Below are 10372 nucleotides of genomic sequence, written 5' to 3'. Positions count from 1 at the left end.
ATGATGCCAGGGCAGACCCCATGCTGTGAAAATGCCCAGATCCAGGCCCGTAGGAACAGAGTGTTGGGAGCATCCTGTATCCCATCAGGGATGTCAGAGGGGCAAGGTGGGGGCTGTCTCAGATCACAGTGGCCTCATCCTCAGCGCGGGGGGGGCTATGGTATCCCCAGTAATTCCCAAGTAATTCCCAATATCCCCATCCTAGGGCTCCCAGTGCTCCCAGTATCCCACTCGCAGTAAGTCCCAGTAACTCCCAGTAGCCCCCAGTAATTCCCAGCAACCCCATCCCAGTATCCCTAGTGCTCCCAGTATCCCCAGTAATTCCCAGTATTCCCAGCATCCCCATTCCACTTCTATCCTTGACGGACAGAGGAAACGTGGGTGGGGAGGGGAGCGGGCAGACAGGCCTGGGGTCCCCTGACAGCAGCAGACTCGCAGCTCTCGGGGGGGCAGCCCCAGCCCCTCCCATGCCGGGACCCCGGCGGGCGCAGCGCGCAGCCCGCGGGCCGGGCGGGGAGCGGCCGGGGGCGGGCGGGAGGCGGGGCGGGAGGGGGCGGCGGGCCGGGCTCCCCGGGGGAGGCACCGGAAGGCGCCCGGCGCTGATTCATTGCAATAAATTGTTCCCATCGCGGCGCGGCTCGGTCAGCGCCGCCCGAGCAGCCGTGGGAGCAGCAGCCGGAGCCTCCGCCGGGGAGCGAGGATGAAGATGCAAGCCGAGGTGATCCGCGAGGGCGAGCTGGAGAAGCGGAGCGACAGCCTTTTCCAGCTGTGGAAGAAGAAGCTGGTGGTGCTGACCAAGGACAGCCTCAGTCTGTTCCCCGACGGGCACAAGCGGGCCAAGGGCAAGGAGCTGGGCTTCGGCTCCATCCTCAAGGTGGACTGCGTGGAGCGCACGGGCAAGTACATCTACTTCACCATCGTCACCAAAGACCGCAAGGAGATTGACTTTCGGTGTCCGGACCAGAGCTGCTGGAACGCCTCCATCACCATGGCCCTCATCGACTTCCAGAACAAGCGGGCGATCCAGGACTTCAAGAGCCGCCAGGAGATGGAGCAGGCGGCGGGCACCCAGGAGCGGCGGCTGGCCCGGGCGCCCTGAGCCTCGCCAGGTGAGCCCGCCCGGCCCTCGGCACCGCGCACTTCGGGGCTTCTCGCTTCATCCCTCTGCATTACTGCACTGCCGGCACCCGCTTCGGGCAGCCGCACGGGTCCGACACCGAGCCCCGACACCGCGGAGCCCTGCTCCGAGCCACGGCACGGGGCTCTCGGGGAGCGCTGCCCTGCTCCGAGCCACGGCACGGGGCTCTCGGGGAGCGCTGCCCTGCTCCGAGCCACGGCACGGGGCTCTCGGGGAGCGCTGCCCTGCTCCGAGCCATGGCACGGGGCTCTCGGGGAGCGCTGCCCTGCTCCGAGCCACGGCACGGGGCTCGGTCCCTTCTCCCATGCTCCGCGGGGAATTTCTGCTGGGAGCCGGGCTTTGCGGTGTGCTGAGAGGACGACACGTGGGGCTGGCGGGGAATGAGGAACAGCACTCGGCAGGCAGTGCTTTCCTCACAGAATCTGCTAAAAAAACCCAAAATCTGTGAAAATAAATGCTCAATGCTTACTCCCCCTTTAAAGCCCCCCATTTTTTCTTCCTGTGCCTTGCTCTGCTGCTTGTTTAACTAACCCACTTCCTCTTGCTACCTTTAGAGCATACCACTGGACGATAAACCAGATCGAGTGTCTTGGACTGAAATGGGACAGGGTACCAATGAAGGAAAGCAAAGAAGAGAGCTGGAAGCAGCTTGGTTTTCTCCAAGCCCGTTGAGGCTGCTGAGCAAAGAGCCCTGAGCTTTGCCTGAGATGCATAAAGAAAAACCAAAGACTTTTCGTACAGGACTTCTAGCAAAGCGTCCACGTGTTTTGAGTGGCACAGCTTTGTGAACAATTATCTTCTATTTATGAGATGCAAGGAAGATTCAACTGACTGGTGGTGTTAAACACAATTTAAATTATTTCTAGTATCTATATTTGTATTTATTTTGTTGAATGTCTTTCAGCAGTTACTGGTCTTAATATTGCTTTTGCATTAATGTGTCCATTCCAAATAAATTACTTGAAATGTTCACTTTTTATTACTGTACTCTGGACTGCAGTAACTTTTGTTGAGGCATATCTGTGGATATGGAGTGGTGAAGTGACATAAAAAGAGTGGGTAAGGCTTGGCTTTTTGGTGCCCTGGACAGAGCAGTGGGAGGTGGAGAAAGCCCAGATAACCTGTTTGTGTTTGACCCTGTCTCGCAGCCAGGGAGGGAAAATGTGTTGAGGTTCAGTTCTGGTCAGTGGGGAGATAGAAAAGCTTACCATAGCTTGCAGAAGTGCTCCTCTAGAAGCTCTTTCCCATAAAATTGAGTAATGGCAGCTGCAGAAGGCACAGGAGCTCCCTGCCACAGGAAAATGCTGCTGCCCCAGCCCCCATAGCTTCTTAGTGCTGTGCTAAGGCACAAAACTGGATTCTTGGTTTCGGAATTAGAGCGCCAACGCTCCATGGATTCCTCAGCTTTGTAGCAAAGCAAGCTGAACTCGCTCTCCTCTCTTCCTTCAGCTCTGCAGTCTCTAGACAGGATTAAATTTCTCCAGAATAACTGAAGAATGGAGGCAGGCTCTTTTCCTATAGCATCCGGACCAAGAAGCTTGGAGAAAAAATCAGCTGATTTTTTTTTGGATTAAAATGCTGAAGTGGTTTTTTTTTTTTTTTTTTTTTTTTGTTGTGAGGCTCAGTTCTCACTGACAAACCTGGGCTTCCTCGAGAGCACGCGACTCAACTCTGGCAGTCAGGATTGTGAGCGTAGAGGGCAAAGTACTCACTCCAAACTCGGTCATTTCCAGCAGGTAATCTTCCCACTGTCAGCCCAATTCTTGCAGGAGACTGTACTAGAGGAAGTTGCAAAGTATGTAATTGCATAAGCCCGTAGTAAGAGCAAGAGAGACTCAGTACAGGGAAGGGAAAAAACCTGGAAGGAGGGTTGGCCCGGTGTCTGGAAGCAGCGGGGAGGCTCTGGCACTGCAGCCTGGCACGGCGGGGCTTTGCAGCCTCCTTGCTGGCACCTCGTGCACGGGCAGGGTTGCACATGACCAAGCTGTGGATGTAGCAAACCTCTGGCCACAGCATTTGAAAGCCTTTGGCCTCAGTGCCCTCTCTAACCTGAGAATGCTGGAGATGCATTTAATACAGCAAAACAAAGCCCAAAAGCAGATGTGTTTTACCCCCCATTTTTTCTTGGTACCATTTCAGGGTGCTGAAATAAAAGGCCAAACCAGAGCAAAGGCACTGGCTCTTAATCCCTTCAGTTTCAGTGAATCCTAGAAGGAATGCTGCCTGACAACAGCTGAGGGTTGGGGGCTGTTGCCTGCCACGACAAGGGGGGAGAACGGGAGGAACCCGATAGCTCCAGGGGTCCCATGGCCCCCAGTTGCTCCAACACAGCTCCAGGACTTTTGCAAACTGATCTGTCTCTTACTCTAGATGAAAATGTTGACAAAATGTAAGGATTGTTCAAATTGTTTTATTCTAGGTTTATGGAATCAAAAATAAAACTCAAGCATTTATTTCTATGGAAAAAATAAAGGGGGTTACTTTCTTGCAACTGCATTACTGGCTTTTCATCTCTCCCAGTGGGATTTTACTCTTCAAGAGGTAAACAAACAAACCTAAATTGACCATTAGCTGTAAATAGCCGAAGGAGGAGACTCCAAACTGTTTATATAAAACTCCACCAATGGTTGGACCCACCGTCCGGGTCAAGGGCTGCACGGAGGCACAAATGCCAAGCATGGCACCTAGGAGAGATGGCAGAGACACACAGGGTGAGAGCAAATCCTGGCATGGAAAAGCAGAGAAAAGCACACAAGATCCCCTTCATCACTGATGCTGCTCCCCTGCAGTAGCAAATTAGCAAATCACTTCAAATAATTTCTTGCATTAATTTACAGCGGTCCCATTAGGGTTTGCTCTGGTTAGGGACTCCTGCAGGCACAGGGACCGGTTTCCACCAGGAGCCAGCTCGGCTCTTCCCTGAGTGGTCGGGGTGGCAATAGCAGCACTGCCCAAAAGGCAAAGTGGGTGCTCACCAGTGCTGTCACCAGGGTCCAGGGACGCCTTTGGCACCAGAAGGTGCTGCTGAGTATCACACCCGGCAGGGCTGGTAACTACTGCATAGGATTAGGGATGGAGAGGTAATTTCTAGGGGCTTGTTTGAGCCTTCCTAGCAAATCACACAGATTCTTCCAATCTCCTAATTACCTGAGTGGGCCTGCTCCACCCAAGCTACTACTGCCATTTATTCTCTAGTCTGAAACAGAGAAACAGCTCTCTAGCAGGAGGGAGAGGGCCAGGCCTAACTAGGTCTTTAAGAATAAATAAATAAAACCACAGATAAAGGCAGAACCCCTTGAGATATTCCCCCGCCCCCTTTGCGAGAAGAGCGGATATTTCCATTTGGATGGATATGTGAGCCCTGCGCCCGGCTGGGCCGGTTCCCCCTCCAGCAGCTCTCACATTTGCATCCTTAACAGGAACCCAGCGGATGGGGAAGCACCTCCACTTTGGCAAAGGCCAGATTTTTTTCCACGTGCAGGCCAGGACATCCCCTGGGACACAAGCTGTCCCACACACACCCAGAGTGCTCTTTTGTCCTGCAGTCTTTGTTCAGGGCAGCTGTCACGTTCAGAGGAGCAGAAAATACCCGGCCAGCTAGCAAATCATTCTGAGAGGAACAGCAAGCTGGCAGCAAATTCAATAAACTTGTGCCCAGCTCTGAAATGATGTTTGCAATTAGTTTTTTACTATCAGCATGATTATTTGGGCTGCTGGCATCAGTTTTCCACTAAGACACACGCTGAGGTGTTGTCACCACGCAGCCGGGAAGGATGAGGAGAATGCTGTCCTGTACACAAGAAGAAGTGGAGAAAGAGTGGGATATTTAACGTGGGCAGCCACGGGGAAATGATCCCCAGCTCCCAGAGAGGACAGGCAGCCAGGTGTTCGTGTAATGCCGGGCAGCGACTGCCGGGCTTTTATCAGCATGCTTAAAATACTTGTGCAATGAGCCCAAGCCAAGGGTGTAACCATGTGGAGAGGGAAATCTCCCGGGAAGCGCTGCCGAGTGCTCCTCCCACGCATGGGAACACAAAGGCGATGGGTGGGACCTTGCCTTGACCCTTTGCCAATGGGAACCATCCCACAACCACCTAACTCTCTGGGCAGGTTTTGCAATTATTTTTTCCCCTCTAGGTATTTGAATTAAACTAATTACTACGTGAAATTGCCAAACTGGCTCTTGTGATTGAGAACGCACTTTTTTCCCTTTCCTTTTTTTTTTTTTCTGGAGCAAAAATCCATCGTCTTAAAAGGCGAGGCTCTCCCTCTGCACTTCTCCAACATGCTGCTGAGAAAGATAATTTCTGTTTAATGGGCTTAAATTAGATCCCTCGTGTCAGACGCCCTCAGGCTTTGGGACACTGTAAATCTCAGCTGTGCAGCGTGGCCGTGGCTCTGTGGCAAAGCTGCACATGTGATAGATCTCATTTAAGGCAAGACCTCTAACTGGGACAAGTCACTGTGTCAGCAGAAAATTTCCTGCATTGCTTCGTGCAGCTCTGCCAACGCACAGGCTCACCTTCTTTGTCATAGCTATCCCACCTTCCCTGCTCTTTTCTCTCCCTCTCCCTGTTTTTTCTGTTCCTTTTTCCCATACCTGGCATGACCCGTGCCGGCTGGGAGCCCATCCTCCCCTCCCATCCCAGATCTCCTCTGCTCCCGCAGGTTTCAGGGCTGGGTGCTGGCAGCTCTCCAAAACGGGCGACTCCTTTCCAGCTCACATCCTGTTGCCTGGCTCAGATGAAGGTGCTGGCCCAGATCAGCCACACGCCCATGGGGCAATCGGGTTTAACCATTAGGTCACTGTCGCCAGCGGCCGCCTTTGAACCCGCAAATCTCAAGCAAAGCTGGGGGTTCAATGCCCCGAGCCCTGCCTGGCAAAGTCTCCTCCTCAGGTTCTGACGCACAAATAAGATCAGGACACACGGGCCCGTTACGCACAGAAGCTCTGCTGGGCTTCCTGCCTCCCTCCCTCAGGAATGGGGGGGATCTGTGCAGGAACAAGACCTCCATTCTTGGGGAAGGACCAGGGTTGACAAGGAGGGTTTGTGTGAGTGCAAGTCCCCCTGGGCTCCGGGCTGCCTTCCCACCAGCTCACGCGTCCAGCTGAGCAGCACGTGCGTGTGGGGCTGAATTTTCTCTTCCTGCCTTTGAAGATGAAGAGAAGGGAAGGAAAAAAAAAAAATCAAAGGGAAACTAATTAAACAATTTCTACTACCTTTGCTTCTGCGCAACGCCTGAGCTTTGAGAGCAAGCAAAGAGCAAGCGCCAAACCCATCAGCCTTGGAAGGAAGTGACCTTGGATCGGATCTCAAGCAGGCTGATGGGTGCAAGGGATGGTGCTGTGCCACCTCCCGCTGCTCCCTTTCTGAGACGCCTGTTTAAAATGCAAGGATGGGTGACTCAATGTCTAGCAAGGGCGGACAGGCTATGCTCCTGCAACGCCCCATCCATCCCAGCCCGTGCTGAGATGGACACCTGAGCTCAGCCCAAACTCCAGCTCCTTCAGAAAGCCTTTTCCTGACCCAAAGAAAAACCTCCATGGGTTCTACAGGCCGGAAGCTGACCAAAAACATCAGGAAAAGACAGCAGCAAGGCTCAAAACTGATGCTTCCAAAGGCAAACCCTCAACGTGTGATTTCCTTGCATTAGCTAAAAGTGAGCGAGTGCTGAGGTTTTAAACAGCGACAGCAAAGCTTTTCCATAAAACCAGATTTCCACGCTCTCAGCGAGGGATTCTAATGTGCCGCCAAAAACCTCTGTCTGCAGAGCCGGGCTGGCAGAGGAAGGAGCAGCCTTTGTGGGGTGCCACCCACGGCCAGGGATGGATGGCAGGCATTTTAATGGCTGCATTTCTCTGCGAGACACCCACGCAGCCACTGCTGCAGCTGCTGTGGAAAGGCAGCCTGCCTGCTCCGCTGTGTCAGGCATTCCTGCTTTTGCTCCGGCCCCTGCCCAGCTGCATCCAAAACCAGCACAGGGCCATTAGTACCTCTTCCCCCAGAAATATTGCAAGGAAAAGGCACAGTTTGAAAGGTGAAGACCGGGAGAAGTGGCAGAGACAAGGTTTGTCCCCAGTGCCCAGAGCATCGCTCTGTGGTATGCCCAGTTTTGAGCCAGCTGTAACTCTGCATTTCCAGTAGCACTTGGCATGACATCAGACTGGATGGACAGGCAGGTGAAAGCCCTCAGTAGCCCATGGAATCCCCTGAGGAGCTGCAACCTGCTCCTGAGCATGTGCACAGCTCTGCAGGCTGCCTCCATCCTGCCCTGCAATCCCTCCCCACCACGGGAAGAGCATCCATCCTGCACAGGAACAGGCTGGCCTAACAACATATGCAAGCAGGCAGCAGGGTGAGGCAACTAAACCCATTTTCCTCCCTGACCAAAGCTTGCCTGCGGGCTCCAGAAGCTAAGCACTGCTCTGGTTTTCCTCACAAAACCCCTTTGAGAAGAGCCTGGATGAATTCCAACTTGGTTGTGTGTCCCAAAGCTGCTTGGTGCCCTTCCCCCCCAGCTCTCCCTCACATGAACATTGCTCCAAGTCATGAAGCAGCAAATTTTCTTCCTGGCTGAGCAGAGTGGCTGAGATTCTTCCCAAGGAGGTGAAGACTGGGGATAAATGGTCCTCACAGGTGGAAATATCCCACGTGAACATCACAGGCTCCCAGCATTTGTAGGAGATGTAGTGGGTCAGCTCTACAAACAAACTACTGAAGTGATTTTCAGAAAAGCTCTTCACCCAGAAGCATCTCAAAAGGGCTTTATAAACTCCAGTAATGGGCTGTGCAAACTACAGCCCCCATTCTTGGTGGGGTCTGCACAGAGGTATCTGCTCAGACAGCTGCTAGGGAAGATGAAGGGTGCAGACTGGCATCCCAGAAAGCCTCAGCTAAAGCAGAGACACTTTTGGGTACCTGCTCTGGGAGCAAACCCTGAAAGGGCTTGAGCAAAAGACATCAAACCAGGTTAAGCCAGCTCCATCCCTGCACAAACTCAGCCAGGCTCCCATGACAATAATGTAGGCATATTTCCTTCACCAACAGAACTCAAGCCCCAGGTGTAAAGATTTAAGTGTCTAACACTGCTGTCTTGCACAGAGAGATACAGGATCTCTGACTGAAAAAAGGCCAAAACAGAGAGAGGGGGCAGTCACTGCATCAGGCAAAGCATGTTTGCAAAAGGTGATCCAGAATGCCCTCCTGAGATAGCCTAAGTTAAAAGGTGTGAACAAGCAGCCCTCTCTGACACTGCCACAGTGGAAGAGAAGTGTTTTTTGGGTTTTTTTAACATACCTCAGCTTTCCATGGAAAAGAGATTTCAGAAAGCCTTCCCTTTCTGTGCCCACCACTGTGGATGTCAGCAGGCAGCCCAGGACTGGGAGCACTGGGATGCTTGCTCAAGGCTGTTCACGTCCATCCTGTATCAGCCCCACCAGTCCCGTTCATCTGCTCTGCCAACACCCATCGTGTGCCCAGCCAGATCTGGGTGTTCAGCCAGTGCTCCAGAGCTGTGCTGGGAGCTGGGAGGTGCCCAATGGACTCAAAACAGAGAAAATCCCAGTGTGACCCTTTCTGATGAGTCTTACCCGTGTCGGAGGAGGGCACGGCCTTGGTGAGGATGCTGTCGGTGATGGTGGCCAGCATGCTGAAGGCAAACACCAGCGGCACCGCAATGATGCAGTAGTGCCACACAGTCCTCATCAGGGCCTAGGGGACAGGACACAACAGACCACAGATCACTGAACAGCACAAACAGCGACTCTGTGGCAAGAAACAACCTGGAAGAAAATCACGAGTCCAACCCATGACTTAGGGAAATGGTGGGAGCCACAAATGATCCGTGGTGGTGTGGCTTTGGCCGCTGTAGGGGTCTTTCACAGCCTGCCATTTGTCTGCACTGAATTATTCCAAGCATGCAGAGCAAACGATACCCTACAATCTGGCAGCACGTTTCCCCGGCACTGCTGTGGGTATTTTTAGCATCTGGGAATTAGTGACGTCCCTGCACCCTTCCCCCTGTCTTCTGTCTTCTGTCCAACTCCCGAGGAAATGTTGAACAGCAGATGTATGTGGTGTACTTCAGGAAGCTTCCATTACTTATACAAAACAGCCTAGAGAAGGCTTTTTGGTTCATTATCATAAATAATTAAAACTAAACCGAGCCTGTCAAAATAAATGAGCACGGTGCATTATGTAACACTGTACCTTTGGGATTTCTAATCCTGTTCTGCTGCTTCCCTGCTAATAAATTCACCAAATTCAGTAATCTGGAATAGGTCTTCTGGCCATGAGTGCACATTAGCCAGCATAATTAGGGAGAGTAATGATTTTGTTATTGCACATATTCTTAGCAGAGACATCCCTCCAGCTGTTTAATGCTGAAACAAAAGCGGTGAGGCTCCCTAAGCTGTAGGGCTGGAGCGGCTCCCAGCTCATTCACAAGCCCTGCTGGTCAAATGAATGGATTTCTCTGGGGCATAGAAAGGAAATTCCCCCTTGATTGCAAGTCTCGTGCCCTAACCCATGTCTCAAGGTGTGTTATTGTGGCTGGAAAATATTTCTGTCACTGGTTTAGCCAGAAGTTTCATTCTCTGGAGTTCTCTGTCCTAAGATCTGGTCCCTGCCTCTCGGCTACACAAGATGGAGGAGCCCAGAGACATTGCTCACTAATGACTTGGAAATGTTGAGGTTTATTCCTAGTTCCCCTCTAGAGTCACAAACAGCCAGGTTTTTCTCCTCAAAGGGGCTCTTTGCCTACATTTTGGTTAAGATCTAGGCACTTCTGATTAAGGAACCAGAGAACAAAGACAGAGGAACAGGTATTTGGTACATAAACAAAAGGAAGGAGAGTAATTCCTTGCTAGGGCAAATGTCATTGCAGGACAACATTGCGGAGCTCATAGAAAAAACAGTTTTAATCCCTCCTGCTTTGTACAGAGTCCCTCATGGGCTGGAGCAAGTGAGCAGAAAAGAGCAGAGGCATATCTGTGACTCCTATAAAACAAGAGGAAATGGCTCCTCACATCCCTGGGGCTGAGGAAGAACTGAGCCAGGCAGAGCCCAGTCCTTGCTACTCCTCAGCTGCTGAGTGGTGAGTGGTTGTTTTGAGATGAGCAGATCTGAAAGCATTTTTTAGGTGAGAGGCAGAATCAGGAGTCTCAGGAGACAACTTGAAAAACAAATGCCTGGGAAATGCAGGCAGTGAGGCAGGATGAGGTACAGCCGTGCC

General features: G+C 52.2%; 2 protein-coding genes across 2 annotated transcripts in view; one reads left to right on the top strand and one right to left on the bottom strand.

The window, feature by feature from the left end:
- Nucleotides 1-567: 567 nt before the first annotated feature.
- Nucleotides 568-2117, top strand: PHLDA2 (pleckstrin homology like domain family A member 2). The gene is made up of 2 exons (XM_033063646.1): nucleotides 568-1109; nucleotides 1693-2117. The coding sequence occupies exon 1, from the start codon at nucleotides 701-703 to the stop codon at nucleotides 1097-1099; it is 399 nt and encodes a 132-aa protein (XP_032919537.1). The 5' UTR covers nucleotides 568-700; the 3' UTR covers nucleotides 1100-1109; nucleotides 1693-2117.
- A 1415-nt stretch (nucleotides 2118-3532) lies between these two features.
- The window catches only part of SLC22A18 (solute carrier family 22 member 18), a 57689-nt gene continuing 50849 nt past the window's right edge, over nucleotides 3533-10372 (bottom strand). Inside the window, exons 9-10 of the mRNA XM_033063642.1 lie at nucleotides 8730-8850; nucleotides 3533-3822 (exon numbers count right to left, since the gene is read on the bottom strand). Coding sequence (XP_032919533.1) covers nucleotides 3635-3822; nucleotides 8730-8850 — 309 coding nt within the window. The 3' untranslated portion in view covers nucleotides 3533-3634. The remainder of the gene's footprint in view (nucleotides 3823-8729; nucleotides 8851-10372) is intronic.

This window comes from Catharus ustulatus, chromosome 6, assembly GCF_009819885.2.
Source record: "Catharus ustulatus isolate bCatUst1 chromosome 6, bCatUst1.pri.v2, whole genome shotgun sequence".
NCBI classification, from domain to species: Eukaryota; Metazoa; Chordata; class Aves; order Passeriformes; family Turdidae; genus Catharus; species Catharus ustulatus.
This window is presented reverse-complemented; position numbering and strand designations above follow the sequence as displayed.